Raw genomic sequence first — 15,791 nt, forward strand, 5'->3', positions numbered from 1 at the left:
AAAATTAAAGGGGAGGGTTTATTTAGGTCCTAGTTTGTATAGATTTCAGTCCATAATTGGCTGGCTCCAAGGCAGGTGGCATGGCAGACAGGCATCACAGAGGAGAAACAGTTCATGGCAGGCAGAAGGTAGCAAAGCAAGCAAGAGATGATCATAGCTCTTTCTATCCCTTGTGTCTTTTCCAGGTTACTTAGGGCAGATGGCACTCACACCCTTAATCCTAGTGCCCTCGATCCTTGCATTACACCATGATAAATCCCAGCATTACACACTCTAGATCTAGCCACCTCTAAAAAAGCCCACCTATGACTGACTGCATGAGGCATAACATAACACGAGCCATAGAGTGTATCTCTCTCTACCTTTGAGTTAGTAATAGGTTTATGGAACTGTCTTATCATACATCATCTTCGTATGTAATTTGGCTTCCCACTTGGTTGATGAAGGTTTAAACTTGTTTTTCCTGATTTTCATCTTCTAGCACTTTAGCACTCAACCTTTCCTCCTGTTTTTCCAATTATTGTACCATAGCTTTGGTCATTAGATGTTTACATTATTACCACTAAGTAGTAATCACTGTTTAAATAACTTTTGTTTCTTTGCTGAATTATTGACTTTTATTTGGGTATTTTGTTAATCTTATGAAGTCTACTGTTTTATACTCTTGATGTACTGTTCTAAAATGTGTAAGATAACTAGTGACTTCTTTTCTCTGTGGTCTCATACTTCCTGCAGCTCCCATCCTCATTCTCCAATCTGAGCAACTTGGTGTCTGCTACCCTTTGCTGTCCCTCTGGTAATCTCCTTTCTGTCTGGTACATGTGTCTTTACTTTTCTAGATCCTCTGTCTTCCTTTATACCAGAGAACATCTTCATGTAGATTCCTGAGAAGGAGGAACTTGGGTTGACTGTGTAGCTGATCACAATTACTAAGTTGGACATAATTTCCCTCAGAATTTTGAAAACATGGCTCCTTGGGGTTCTTGTTTCCAAGGTTGTTTTGCAGTGGTCTGATGCCATTTTGATTCCTGGATCAGAGAGTTTTCTGTTATTATAATTCAGTACTCAAGGCAGGCTACTTTATTTGGCAGGTTTTGCCTTGGCAATACTTAAAGCAGGTTTATTTGGAAAACACTCCTGGTTCAGAGACCTTAGCACTGGCATTTGCATAACTCTGATGAAGGCCTCAAGTAGGATGGCAACCCAGTATAGGAGTGGCAGACTATTACATTTACTGGCCTCACCCATATTCAAGGAGAAGGACTACACAGTGGTGTGTACCGGGGGCAGCAATCTTGGGGCCTATCTTAGAATTCTTTTGACCAGAAGCTCTTATTTTACTCTGTTAATTTCAAGTAGCATCCTTTTCTTGTTTCATGATGCAGTATCATCTTACACCTCTCTGATAATTTAATTATGGCCTTTAAAAATGTGTCTGTTGTTCATTGTACTATCTTTTCTTCCTGGGAGCCATTTATCTTATTTGTCTTGGTCTTTCCTCATATATTGCAGGCTCCGCTGAAATACTTAGTGTCTTGATCCCTCCATTCCTTTTAAGTGTGACTGGCAGCTATGTGCACTGGGTTTGGTGGCTGGTGGGTTTCTGCACTGGGTGAAGTGGTGAGGTTTTGGCTATTTTGCTGGACAGCACCCTCATGCTAATTTTAATTTCACCCAACCCTGCTTTGGGGCTGTACTTTTCACACCTGTGTCTATAGCTTGGAAACTATCTGGCTGTTCTCTCAACAGGGTAATCCTGCTATTTACTGGGTCACTTGGCAGGACGTCCTGGGGTTCCAGTTATTTCCTAATACATTTTTTAACAGTTCCCATTTTCACCCGTACCTCATTCCTGTCCTGGCATTTACAGGAATCTGTGATTCCTTATCCCTGCTGGGTTTCTGTGCAGACAGACCAGACCTACTTGCCTCCTCCTGGTTTCCTTTCAGCCTGTGCTCTGCCATGCCAGTTTCTGCTCCTCATTCCATCTCCCCAGATGACTCATTTCTCCTCACTTGAGTCTCCTTTCCTGTCCTCTTTGGAATTCTGCATGGCTCTATAACTTCGTTATCATTTTAGATTTCAGTAGGTTAAAGTTAATGTCCACATAATATTACAAGAGCAAGTGTCTGTTATCAGTCAATAATAGATGCTATCTAATGCTTTTGTTTGTTTGTTTTTAGTACTTTTTTTTGGTACCGGGGATTGAACTCAGGACCTTGCACTTGTGAGGCAGACATAGTACCACTGAGCTAAATTCCTGGCCCTAAAGTTAATGTCTACAGTCAACTCACCCTCTGTTTCTAAAATTTCACTTCCCTCCTGTCATTGTAGAACAAATTGGGGGACACAGCTTTGCATGCTGCTGCCTGGAAGGGTTACGCAGACATTGTCCAGTTGCTTCTGGAAAAAGGTAAATTTTGTCCTGAATTTGTCTGGTCTCTGTTTATCCTGAAAAATAATACCATTTGAAATAGGAAGAATAATAGCATCCTTATTTTGAAACAGATTTTTTTTTCCTTCCCTGTATCAAGGGTCAAACTCAGGACCTTGTGCTTAGAAGGCAGGCACAGTGATACTAAGCTAAATCCTCAGCCCTGTAACTGAGATTTTTAAGCTCCTATTCTGTCTGTATCACAGAATTGTTAGGGTAAGGTGACATTATAAGGGTTTGCTTATGTCTGTTTTTATCATAAATTAGAACCTTTTACAGTTACCTATTACTTTTAGAACTTCTTCTGTATATTCATGGGATTATAGGAAAACAGGGCCTTACACAAATAAGGAGTAGATTTTTGTCTTAGCTACTGGGGAAACATTACAGAGGTCCTGTTCTCAGGAAAGTCTTGGTAGCTCAGAAGAAGTGCTATGACTGCCACATCTTACTTTGAGTTGAGCAGACACCTTGATCTACTGTTTTTGTATAATTGAGAGGGAACAAGGGAAATTACGGCCTGATCATCCATCCACATTTGTTGCATAAACGTCAGTTAACCCTGTCAGAGGACCACACTCTTCACCCTGCACCACATCTTGGCTCAGAAGGCTGTAATATATTGGAATCCCCAAGTCATGAGTGGTGGAGTCATTAGGGTTCCTTGAGACTGGTGTAGCATGTGTGAAAGGGAACATGTTAAAATTTTAAGTATGTTGGTGACATAAGCCTCTGTTCTAAGAGTTCAGACACTGTGAGGAACGCCATCATACCCCTTAAAGGTTATACTGAGGCTATGTACTCTAATAGGCAGCTACTAGCCATTTGTGCTGCTGAGCCCTTGCAGTGAGCCTCTCTGAACTGAGTAGGATGTGTCGTAAGTATAAAATGCATGACAGATTTTGAAGATTTAGTGAAAAAAATAAAATATCCCAATAATTTGATATGATGACAAATTGAAGTAATAGCATTTCCGATATATCAGGTTAAATAAAAGTATTAAAATTAATTTCACCTTTTCCAAATGTGTTAACTAGAAATTTTAAAATTACACATATGGCTTACCTTGTATTTCAGTTAATACTGATCCAGAGGAGCTCAAGAGATGATTGTGTTTTTACCGTAGCACTAACATGATTTTGTGTACGTGTTTATCTGTGTAGATAAAGGCTCTGACACATATGAGGGAGGTCCGAACTCAAGTGCACTTGTTATGGATGGTTGCCTCTGGAGAGGGGAGAAGATGGAGGACAAAATGGGAACTATATTTTTGTTGCGTATATTTCTGTGTTTCTCAGTATTTAACAATGCAAATATATTAATAGTTCAGGTGTAATTTTAGGTGCAAAGGCAAAGTGGGTAGAAGAGGGTTTGGGAACAGTGAATTGGGGAACGGTGACTTCTCTTCTGATATTATTGTGTTTTGGTTCCTGCTACTTTGCATGAAAGTAAACTTACAGATATAAAATATTAATCCCTTGAAGCTCAGTCCAAATAGTCTTTTTCTTAAGACCCTTCAGCAGAAAAGGCAAAGGAAGTATTGAATTTGAGCTCCGTAAATTCTTGCCAAGGCACCGTAACCTGGAGGGTCTAGGTGCTCATTTAGGCCTCAGCAAGGGGATGGTCAACTTGCTCAGATGTGCAGTCCTGTGGGGACTGGAGGGAAGAAAAGTGTTTCGGCAGAGTGTAATTATCACAGACAGCAATGAGCTCCCAGACCAAAGATGCTCAGACACACTCTTTTGAGCCAGAATTGTTCTCAAAGTGATTAGTCTTGGTGGAAAGAGGACTGGCTGCTTCTGTAGTCCTTAAATGCTTCCCTTCCTTTTCTCACGCTGTGAAGGTGCTAGGACAGACTTACGGAACAACGAGAAGAAGCTGGCCTTGGACATGGCCACTAATGCTGCCTGTGCATCGCTCCTGAAAAAGAAGCAGGGAGCAGGTATTTGTCTTAAATCCTTTCTCTTCTGGAACCCTCGTGATGAAAATGTGCCAGCTCACTACTGGGGAAAAGTTTCTTCTTGATAAACACTTCAGATGGTTGTGCAGTTTAATTATATTCCATTAAATTAGAACCTCCAGAATAGAAGAAAACTCTCAAAAACAGAAACTTGAAGAATATGGATCTTTCCCTGTTTTCTGTGTTTATATTGTTCCTTGCAATCATTTTCTGATCATCTTGCTTTTTATGACTATCCTGTTCAGAGAACCCTGGTGTTCATTCCTTCATTTCAGATACATTCTTATGAGTGGTTATGGTTAATTATTATTTAAATTAACACCCAGTAGTCTGAGATTATATTTAAATTAGGGTATCAATAAAAATTTAAATTATTCTAGACTTTGCTAAACATTTTGGAATGTATTTGTAGTACTGTGGATGGTTTTTCGAAACACAGTTGGGGTGCACATTCTTTTTTTTTCTCTTTCTTTCTTTCTATTGTTTTCCCCCATGGTACAGGGGATTGAACTCAGGACCTTATGTCTGCCAGGCTGGTGTGACACCACTGAGTTAAATCCCTGGCCCGAGGTGCACATTCCAATTTTTTTTTTTTTTTGTACTGGGAATTGAACTCGGACCATGTGCTTGCGAGGCAGATGGCGGAACCACTGAGCTCAATCCCCAGCATCAAGGTGCATGCACATTCTTAAAGACAAAAATATCTGTCAGTGTTGTAGAATAAGTTTTTTGTAAAAGATAGGAAAGGAGTTTGTGCAGTTGTTCTGAAAGAAAGATGTTAAAATGCAGTTGAATCATTTGTGAGTTTTGACTTCTTAGTATGTAGTCTGTTGAAGATTCCCCCCTAAGTTAATTCTTACAAATCTTGGGAGGATGTGTCTTACACTCTTCCCATCTACCTCTCTTTCCTTTCTAATCAGCAGCAGCATCCTGACCCCTGCCAACCTAGGAGAGAGAAACAAAGAAGGGTAGGAAAAGGTTTGATGAAGGAGACATTAAGTCCCTTTTTTTCTTATTTCTCAAGCCTTATTCTACTATTTATGTTTGGCACTTTTAAAGTATATCCCAACAATGATACTTTTTTTTCATCATTTTTTAGAAAGAAATTACTATAATAGAAGAGTGACTTTTTATTTTTATTTATTTTTTCCCTTAAATTCTTTTATTGGTACATTTTAGGTATACATTTACATTGATCATTGGAAACTTGTACCTTTACATGATGTGTCTTGGTTCTTATTTTTTACCCCATTACCCTGCTGTCCCTTCAATCCCTCCCTATTTGTAAAAGCTTTTTGTTTCCCTCCCTCCTTCCTTTCTTTTCTTCTTCCTTTCTCTCTCTCTCTCTCTCTCTCTCTCTTTCTTTCTTTTATTTTTTCAATTTCATTGAGTTTATTGGTACTTTTTAGGTATACAGTAGTTACATGATGTGTCTTGGTTCTTGTTTTTTCTTCATACCTCTGCCCTCCCTTTACCCTCTCCATCCTTCCGTATTTACAAAGAATTTGTTTCCATTTTTTCCTGTTTTCACATTTTTCTTCTCCCTTATTTCCTTTTCCCTCCTCTTCCCATTTCCCCTTTACACATTTTCTTCCTATTTCACACTATCAGTTGCACCATTTGAACCTATTTGCAATTTTAGTTTTTCACACCAGAGAAACTATTTGGTATTTACACATGTGTTTCCTATTCCATTTATTTCTTATCTCCTATTTTTTTCCTTTCACTTCTTTCCTTAAGATTGACGTTTTAGAAGTCATTTTCATTGCTGATCATCATTCTGAACCTTTTCAGTGCTGCTTTAGAGTCTAAAGTTTAATTGATTTATGTTAGAAAATCACCAAAAGAAGTTTCCAGAAATCAAATTTCCATCATGGAGGCAAAAGATGTTTGATTCCAGGTTAACTTAATAACATGGAGTGGAACACAATTTTTTGTTTTTAACAATTTAGAAGAATTTGCATTGGTTTTCAAGCCCTGCAAAAAAAATGACTTCTCTCTTGAATATCCCTCATTAAAAGTCTCACATGTTATTCCATCCATATTCCATTCTTAGCAGAAGCAGCACCATACGGCCCTGTGGTCTCCTGCCTTCGTCAGTCAACAGTAATGAGCAGAACTCCTCCAGTCATAGCGTACAAGGGAGCTTCCCAGAATTACCCTCCATACCTGTTACCAGATTCCACCTAGGTTCATAATGCAATCATGAATTTGCTGGACCTTTTGTCCTTTCTTCAGTTATGTCTTTGTCCTAGATTTTTGTTTTATTTTCTCACTTTCTTTCAGATGACAGTGTGAAACATGAATCAATTTGGAATTCTTATTTATGCCCGGCATACTTGCTGGCAGAGCTAGTCTTTCTTTAATGAGTCATTTGCAGAGATGGTGTCTGTTAGGGGAGTGAGGAAATGTTTATCAGCTGAGCTGGTGCTGCCCAGGTGCATTTTACTGGGAAGCCACGTTTGCAGCTGTGTGGGAGACCATTTTCACTTGAATCAGCCTCCTCCTCGCTGTGTAGGTTGGGTCAGGGAGGACTATAGCCTCACTTCCTTCCTCCGCCACTGACTTCCTGCTGATGAGTAGGCGTAAGGTTTCTTATGAACCTCTCAGTCTCATCCATGCTGTGAGTGCAATTATGATAGGCAAGGGAAACACCAAACCTCATACTCCAGAACTGTACCTAGAAGCCTCTTCCTGAGCAATTGGAGTGGGGTGGGAGTGGAAAATTCTTCTCCCCCTCAACTTCCTGTAGTTTTTGTAGAATAGGTCTGGGAGATTGGTGCTCTTTTCTCTATTCTTTACTAGTGTTTGTAGTCTGTCTTTCTTAATTTGTACATAATTTGATCACTTAATGGGTTTATTAATGAAGTAATCTTGGGGGCCTAGTGATGGTAAGACATGGATTTTCATGTATCAGTTTTTGTGTTGTTTTTTTCTTGTTTCATTCCACCAGTCATGAAATTTAAAAGTCTTAATTTGTATTATGAATGTAGTTGTAATGAGAGTTGGAACATTTGACCATGTAGTGTACTTAACTGCCAGCATGAACCCTAAGCTAGATGTGGTCCATTTTGATATGGTTATCCACTAACAAATCACACCTTCTGTTTTTTATAGGGACAAAATAATTTGCATGTCAATTATGTGGAGCATAACTTTGGAATATGGAGGAAGGCTCCAGGTCATACTTGACTTGAGCACTGTAAATTTTTTTTCCAGTTTTTAAAAAATTAGGTATAATTTACACTGTCGCATGCATAAATCTCAGTTGTCTAGCTGTGTGGACGGTTTTTTTACCACATTCACACCTATTTACTACATCTTAAATGAAGCCAGAGAACATTTCCCACACCCTAGAGGCCTCACTTAGTCTTCTGCTTTTTTCAGTATAGATGAGTTATGTGTGTTTGTGAACGTGATATTAATAGAGCCGTATTAGGTACTTTTTTGTGCCTCATTTCTTCCACTTAGGGCTGTTATTTGTAGGTGAGTCATCCACCTGAGTGAGTTTATCCTTCCACAGTTTATTGTGTTTGTTTATGTTTGTTTGTTAAATGGTGGGGCTTGACTGAAGGGAGGGAGGAGAGGATACAGGCATATTAGCATGCTGGTAGGCACCAGGTGGAGAGGTGCAGCTCATCTCTGGGCATTTGGCCACATGGGAAGTGTCCAGAGAAGACTGCCTCGGAGCAGTCCACAAAAGGAAAGAAGGGTAAGGGATTTATTTGCCCCACTCTTGTCTGTGTCTTGATTCCCTTGCAGACTGGGTTTGCCTCAGAACAAGTCATCTTTCTCTATTGAATAAAAGGGAAACAGGATTAAAGCATAAGAACTGACATAAATAGAAGGACACAAGTGTGTCTCAAATGGGCAAAATGTGGGCTTGTAGTAGTGAAGTAGAAGGGGAAAGAGCTTTGCTGTTTGTCTTTGGGGCTTCAACTTGAAAAGATGTGTTTCTATGAATTCAGATGAAGTCCTGAAGTTCTTGGGTATGTGTAAGAGACACTCCTTTCAGCTCCTCAGAACCCCTCGAGGAGAATGAAGACTGTAGCCAACTCGGAGGCTTCTAGCATTCGCTTAGGAGGCGTAAGGCTCCCCGAAGCCAGCCTGTGCCCTGCTTGGCACCCACTTCCCCTTCCTTTGTCCTTCTGTCCCTCTCTGTTTCTGCATCCCTTCGGCTGATCTTCCCTCTCCCATCCTTTTTCTCAGTAACCATTTGTCCTAAACATATAAAGATGAAGATGCTTTTAACAATATCATTACCTAAAATTGGCAGTAATTCCTTACTGTCTTGTCCTTGTGCTACAGTTGCCGTGTTTCTCACACATTCTGTTTATTTTGTCTTTAGTAGCTGAAATCAGGGTTCACCTCTGGTCAGTTTGTGATTGATAAATGCTTCTCAGTTGATTTTTAAAATCAGTGTTCCCTTTCTCTTTCCCCTCTTTCTAGCCTTGCAAATTATTTCTTAAAGAAACAGGATCAGCGGACTTGATTTCCCAGTCTGGACATGGCTGATTGTAATCCCATGGTGCACCATGTCCTCTCTCCGTCTGTCACCTGTCTTTCTTCTGTGTGGAGAAAAGAATGAGTTGTATAGCACATAATACTGGTTGTCCCTCTTTCTGTGATCAGTGTCTAGGTCTGTTGTTTCATTAATGGTTGCAAAATGGAGATGTTCTAATTTGGTTATTTTTCTCAGTTCTTAGCTGGAACATTCCACACAGAACATGTGCCCTCATCAACTGTTTAGTTACTCCGCCACATAGTTCTTGTAGTAAGAACAAAAATAAATGCTTGATTTTGCCCTTTAACAGTTTTCAACATAATGAATCGATTCTCTGAAAGAACTCAAATGAGTTATTTTCTGCGTGTGTTTGAACTATTTGATGTGCTTTTAGTCCATTGTAATGAGTGGTTTTATTGATAATCCATCTTCAGCTACTAGAGCCCTCCAATTTAGTTTGGATATGTAGCCCTTTTCCCATGACCTTATCCTTAAGAGGATCCTTGCTTTAGGGATTCACAGGAGTTGTGAATCTGTCTCTAAGTTTTCTGTCCCAGTCTCGGACTCAGTCATGCCTCCCGGGAGCTCTGGGGTTGTGGTCTTCGGAGACCAGGACCCAACTGTCATGTCCTACGTTAATGGAGCCCCAGCAACGTATCTTTGTTCAAATTCCATTTCCTCCCCACTCCTAGAATTACACTAAGGGTAATCAATTGCTTTAAGAATTTTCCTAGAAGTTTGAATAGGTGACACTTAAAGATCAGCTCTCTTCCTCTTAAGCCCTTTCTTGGGTTGTTTTAGCATTTGATGAAGTCCAGCTCTATTTTAGAACATTTTTTTTCATTTCAGTCTTTTGCTTCTGAGCTTAATTTATTTTCCTTTTCTCCCATTCCTTTCAGATGCAGTTCGATCATTAAGCAATGCCGAGGACTATCTTGATGATGAGGACTCAGATTAATTTCCTTCTGGAGCTTGGAGACCTAAAACTTCTTTTGCTTTTGCCATTCCAAAATCTTGTTTTTTTGCCAGAGAGTATTGGTAACTGTAAAAAAAAAAAGAAAAAGAAAAAGTATATATGAATGTGGCCGTGTTGCACTGTGTTTGAATAGAACATGTAAATGACTAGTTTTCGCCTTTGGTTTGCCAATAAGTGACTGATACTTGCTGTATAAAATGCATCTATGTTCACCAGAGTAGAACCAAGAAGAGATTATTTCTATTTATCAAGTTAAAGGAATTTTTAAGATTTTTTTTTTCTTTAAAAAATATCAGAGTGGTTTCTTTTTAAAGTTCTTTACCTCAAGGATTGGGATATTTTGAGTGGGTTTTCAAAGGGGAAAATGCTTATTACAATAATAGATCAAAATACTTAACAGAAAACTGTCAGCTGTTCTGACAAAAATAAACATTTTAAGGGACTTTATTCCTTTTGTCTGTTTTTGTTGTGTTACTTACTGCTGGTTTAAAAATACTATATTCATGTAAAAACTGATTTTATTTTATTTTTAAATTATATTTTTACATTTATCAGCACAGAATTATGTTTTTTGCTGTTGTTGTTTGTTTGTTTGTTTTTTTGAGACAGGGTCTGACTATGTAGTTGAGACTGACCTGGAACTCACTATTTAGCCCAGGCTGGTTTCAACTCACAGCAATCCTCCTGCCTCAGCCTCCTGATTGCTGGGATTATAGGCGTGTGCCACCACGCCCGGCCTCAGCACAGAATTATGATTGCCAGATTTCTGTTCAGCTTCTTTTGTCTGCTTTGATTAGTCAAACCAAATAGAGAATATGCATGTCTAATAAAATATAATTTTAATAATTATAAGATACCCAGTTTTATATTTAAGGTTATACTCAAAGTGGAGAAACTCAGTAACTCATTACTGTTACAGTTTGCTTAAGGTTTGAAAGGGTACCCAAATGGATTTCCTTAGAAAAGATGTGATAGTTTTCCTTGTGGAAAACAATCAGGGGCCATGAATGTTTTTGCATGCATCCTCTCCTCTTGGATAACATGTTCTTCTCAGACACAGGTTTAAATCATAACGGTTCAGTTTCTCTTGCTGAATCATTTGACATCGAAGGGAGCCTTCTGCCCTGCTGGCATGGCACTTCACGTGTGGGTCTAATCTCCTGTCACTGCAGTGGTGTCAGCAATGACGCGGCCACTGGAGTTTGCCTGGATTCCCTCCCAAGGTCCAGAAGTGGTGCTCGCTTTGGCAGCACGTATACCAACGTCCAGAAGTGTATGCAGGAATTAAATGTTAGTATCAAAAACGCTGGTGAAGGAAAGGAAATGTCTGAAGAAGAAGAAGAAGGAAGTGGATTAATTCAGGAAATGAATAGCTGCCTCTTATAGGAGTTTCCTCTGTCTGCAACTGGTCTTTTCTTTCTCTGGGTGCCTTTAGAAAGAGAGAATACTCAGAAAAGCTGTTTTGAGTCTCTCAAATATCCCAATGTAATACGTAGAAAAGATCTGTACCGTGGTGACTGCAGAAGATGAGTACAAATTCTGAAACTAATAAAAGAGTATTTTATTTTCAGAACAAATGTATTATTTGATTTGGCTACTTATAGGCATAACCTGGGAGATATGAAATCCTTCTTGAAATTATCTTTAAACATTGTTAAACCTATGAGGATTCCTGAAAATTGTTAACTATAGGTTTTGGGGGTTAGGAGAACATGTAGGGGTGTGCATGAGTTTTTAGTGAAACAGGATAGGCAGCTTATTTAGTTACAGTTGAAACTCCGTGGGAAATTTATTCTTGCTGCTTGTTTATTCAGCCTAGGTGATCTGAGCTTTCTGAGAGACTTGTTGCTGAGTTCAGCATGAAACAGTCAGTTTCAGGAACGGGCTCCTGCTCTGGCTGTGCAGAGGAGGGCTTTGCTAGTAGTGTTCAGGGGCTGGTTTAGGGGATTTGCTGTGGACTGCAGTCTGTGTCACTGTGGGCTGGATTCCTTCCTGGGTGTCCCATCCTTTAGGTAGAAAATCCTCCCAAGCCTCTGAGGTACGGAGATACTGATCCAGCCAGTCTCAGGAACTTCATGCAGAGAAGAGCCTTTGACAGGGGCTCCAGGAAGGCCTGTCGTGGAATTGTCCTCTATTGCAGCTGTCAGCTTCTGCATTTCTTTAGCGAGTTCATTCCTTTTCTCTGTATATTGTCATGTTATCGTTACCCAGAGAGAAACATTAAGCAAACAATAGTGGCCTCTTTTGTTTTTTTAGTCTTAAAAGATAGAAACAATACTTCCAGTGGAACTTTATGCTATTTTATGTAAAGGAAAATGGGAGTTGTTCATGTAAGTTGCCTCTATAAAGATTCTTTATTATGTAGAACTTATGATTTCATTTTTTTATGGGAGCGTTACATTTCTTATCTTTGTAAATGATTTCTAGGAGCCCCTAGAACATAAAATTTTACATATGTTCATCTGCATTTTCCTACTTTGATTTTGTTTTTGTCTCTAGATTTTTATACTGTAAATATCTACATAGCAGTAATACACAGAGAAGGAACACACATACAGCCAAACTTGGATGTGTCTGATTACTGAGAGAAGTAGCACAGAGGGTTCTGCAGTCCCTATCTCAACTGCAAATGTAGTTCGAGTGAACAGTTTCCTCAAGCAAAGATTGCAGACCATAAATATATGGTTTCTGTCTCCTTATTTCTTAATAATATGCTTTTACATCTGCCCCTCCCTTCAAATGACATAAAATTAAATAAAACTACCATTTATTAAATGTCTACTCTGCCAAGTCCTATGCAGGAGCGTTTCACAGACGTGATGTCATTTGATCTTTACAGCCACCTCAGGTGATGAATTTCAATGTCTCTTGTTTTTACAAAGAACTGATGCTTGGAGTTAAAGCACTGGCTTAAGGTCACCCTGCTGGAAAGAGTGTGTAGGTCTGCTGGACACCTTGAAGCCACATACCTGCTGTCCACTGTAGCTGTCAGAGGTCTCCATTCACCCTCTGCCAGAAAAGCAGTTCCTTAGCCAAATCAAGCCCAGATGGAGACATCTAATAAATGTAGTGTTTGCTAATAAATCAGGTTATGTAAGCCAACCCTAAGAACAAAAGATCTTTTTTTTTTTTCCCTCAGAAGAATTTTAGCAAAATTTTTGGTTCTCAATCATAAATGTGATATAATGAGCAGATTTTACCTTCAAATTTCTGAACTCTCCTTCTCTGCATGTGACAGGTAATCTTGATTGTCAGCTTGACTGAATTGAGACTCATTAAGAGGTGATTGGATTAATGGATTCATATCTGAATGGGCTACAAAGAGAGAGGTAGGACCTAGTTGGAGAAAGTAGGTCGTTGTGGGAGTGACTGGCACCATATCCGGTCCCTGACCTCTTTCTCTGTGGCTCTTTCGAATTTGCTTCTTGGCCCTCGTGAATTGAGCTGCTCGCCTCCACCATGCCCTTCTGTTACGATGTTCCTGTCTTGGAGCCAGCAACTATGGACCAAAACCTCTGAAACCATGAGCCAAAGTAAACCTCTCCTTTAAGCTGTGGGTGTCAGGTATTTTGTCCAAACAACTGTCTTTTGGCTGGGAGCTGGAATGCAGACCACCTTCCTGGCTATAGCTAGGAAAGAAACCTGGGGGAATGCATTAGAGCCTGAGGAAGTAGGGAGGGAAGTGGAAGAGATAGGAAGCAGGTTGGGCAGCAGATGAGGAAGGGCTGTCTTTGTAATTACCCTTAGCTTTGATAGAAATCATCGGAACACTTGAAGAAGAGGTTAAGAGTATAGTCATTGGAATCAAACTGAATTTGAGTCTGATTCTGCTGTTTCTGCTGGTTGAACTTAGGTCACCGAAATACTTGGATCCTTATTTGACAGTAGGGAAAGCAGCTGCAGAATCTCTGCCTAGAGTTCTGAAGATTAAATAAAATGATACATGTAAATAACTTTGAATAATGCCTGGAAGAGTGAGTGATCAATAAATGTTATAAATGTGAGCCTGAATATTAAAAATAAAGCGTTATCAAAAACAAGTAATTGTGCTTACGTATGTGTATAAAGGGTATGTCAACTAATGTTTTTCAAAGGCACTATTATTATTGGAAGAGCAGAATTTCCCAAAGCACCATTGAAAGACTTAGTAGAAAACAATTTTTCTTCCAATCATCTAGGTGTGTTTTATTTAGTAGTTTTTGAAATATACAGTGGCTTTCTGTGAGTTACAGGGAAGAGTTATATAACTAGTACAGCCTGGTTATTGTTATCAAGATAATTCAAAGGGGAAATAGGGAGAATGCCTTTCCTGCTGTTTCAGCTTTATATTGTCATTTTGGAGTGGCTTGATGGGCTTCAAAGACTGGGTCCAGGAATCTGTGCTAATTTCAAATCAAATTTGGTACCTATTTGATAAGTACCATCTTGCTTTTACATCATTTCAGTAAACAATTGAATTTCTCAATTGGATAAGGTTTACAGCTTCATATTTCTCCCATAAAAAAATCTTAAGAACCTAGTGTTAATAGACTGTGAATCCAGTATTCTGTGATTTCAAACCAAAAGGGTATTTGAAAAGTACCGTCTTGCTTTTACATCATTTCAACAAACAATTGAATTTCTCAGTTGGCTAAGGTTTACAGCTTCATATATCCCCCATAAAATCTAAGAATCTAGTGTTACAATGTTGATGAATTAAGACAGGCAATTTTAAACACTTAGAAATTAAGTAAATCTTTATCACTAATCTTGAACAAGAAGATTACAGAACAGCAATTACATTGGTTATTTCCTCGTCCTAGAAGGAAAACTCCTGAGGCCATAATAAAATATCTTTTGATACCAGGAGTAAGTCCAAGATGTGGGAGTAAGGCCTGTTTGGAAAACAGGTTGGCTTGAAGAATAAAATTCCATCACTGACAGAAACTAGAAGTAGCTCCAGAGAAATCCATAGCTCTGAAAGGTTCTCAAATAGAAAGGACATGTCTCTGGTCCAGAGCTCAGGGAAGGACTGGTCTGCTGTACTTAACCTTGGCATTTTTTAGCCCTGTGACACTGACCAGGTCCTTTGGTCTCCTTGTGTCTTTGTGCAATCTGGTGATGAAAGCTCCTCAGGTGAATGCAAGGTATTGCTGACTGCAATTATATTAGAGGATATCCACCAAAGATCTGATTTTTGAGAACTTTAAATTATACTGTAACCCACTATTATTACTGTGCTAACTCTCCAGTAAGTGGTATCCTATAGGGAACGTTATCACTGACTTCTTTAGTTGGTCTCAGTCTCCTATGAGGCAATACAATGCAAGCTGCAAGATCAGAAGATAGAGACAGGACTAGAGAGGGCTGGGTCTTGGGGCTGATCTAAGCTTCTCTGGGCAACAAAAACAAAAGGCACCAAGGATATCCAGTACTTATTCATAACAAGTGTGGGAAGGTGGGAAGTAGGGTAGAGTTTGACACCTGCTGATAGCAAGTATGACAGGTAGGACTGTAAAAGGCACTAGCGTATCTTTACTGAAGAAAACAATCAGGTAATTCAGAGGGAAAAAATGTAGCTGGAATCAAGTTGACCTTGGTTGGAAGTGAACTCAGCAAGGCCCTGCTACTTCTAATATAATATAGCAAAATCATGGAGGGGCAAAAAGCTTGTGCCCTTATATCCTGCTAATACTGGGCAGAGGTGTCTGCTACAATATCCCCCCAGTGTCCTGTGCAAGACACTTGCTGAGCCCCTGCGCTTGATCTTGGAACTGGAGTCTTAGTATGAAAGGGCTTTGAGAAGTCTGCTGCTTAACAATCCAACTGAGTACATGAGTGTGTTCTGGAACAGTCAGATGTTTAACTGGTTGCACTGTAGACCCATGGGAAATTGGCAGTGGCAGGAGTGATATTCTTCTATGAATTACGTGCTTTT

At 39.4% G+C, this 15,791-nt stretch overlaps 1 protein-coding gene across 1 annotated transcript in view; it reads left to right on the forward strand.

The window, feature by feature from the left end:
* Ostf1 (osteoclast stimulating factor 1) overlaps window positions 1-10,328 on the forward strand; it is a 32,261-nt gene extending 21,933 nt beyond the window's left edge. The window contains exons 7-9 of the mRNA XM_033757710.1: window positions 2,335-2,413; window positions 4,278-4,376; window positions 9,798-10,328. Of these exons, the coding sequence (XP_033613601.1) occupies window positions 2,335-2,413; window positions 4,278-4,376; window positions 9,798-9,856 (237 nt within the window). The 3' untranslated portion in view covers window positions 9,857-10,328. The remainder of the gene's footprint in view (window positions 1-2,334; window positions 2,414-4,277; window positions 4,377-9,797) is intronic.
* Window positions 10,329-15,791: the final 5,463 nt, after the last annotated feature.

Source organism: Fukomys damarensis, unplaced genomic scaffold (assembly GCF_012274545.1).
Source record: "Fukomys damarensis isolate Sample0158 unplaced genomic scaffold, DMR_v1.0_HiC HiC_scaffold_31, whole genome shotgun sequence".
Lineage (NCBI taxonomy): Eukaryota > Metazoa > Chordata > Mammalia > Rodentia > Bathyergidae > Fukomys > Fukomys damarensis.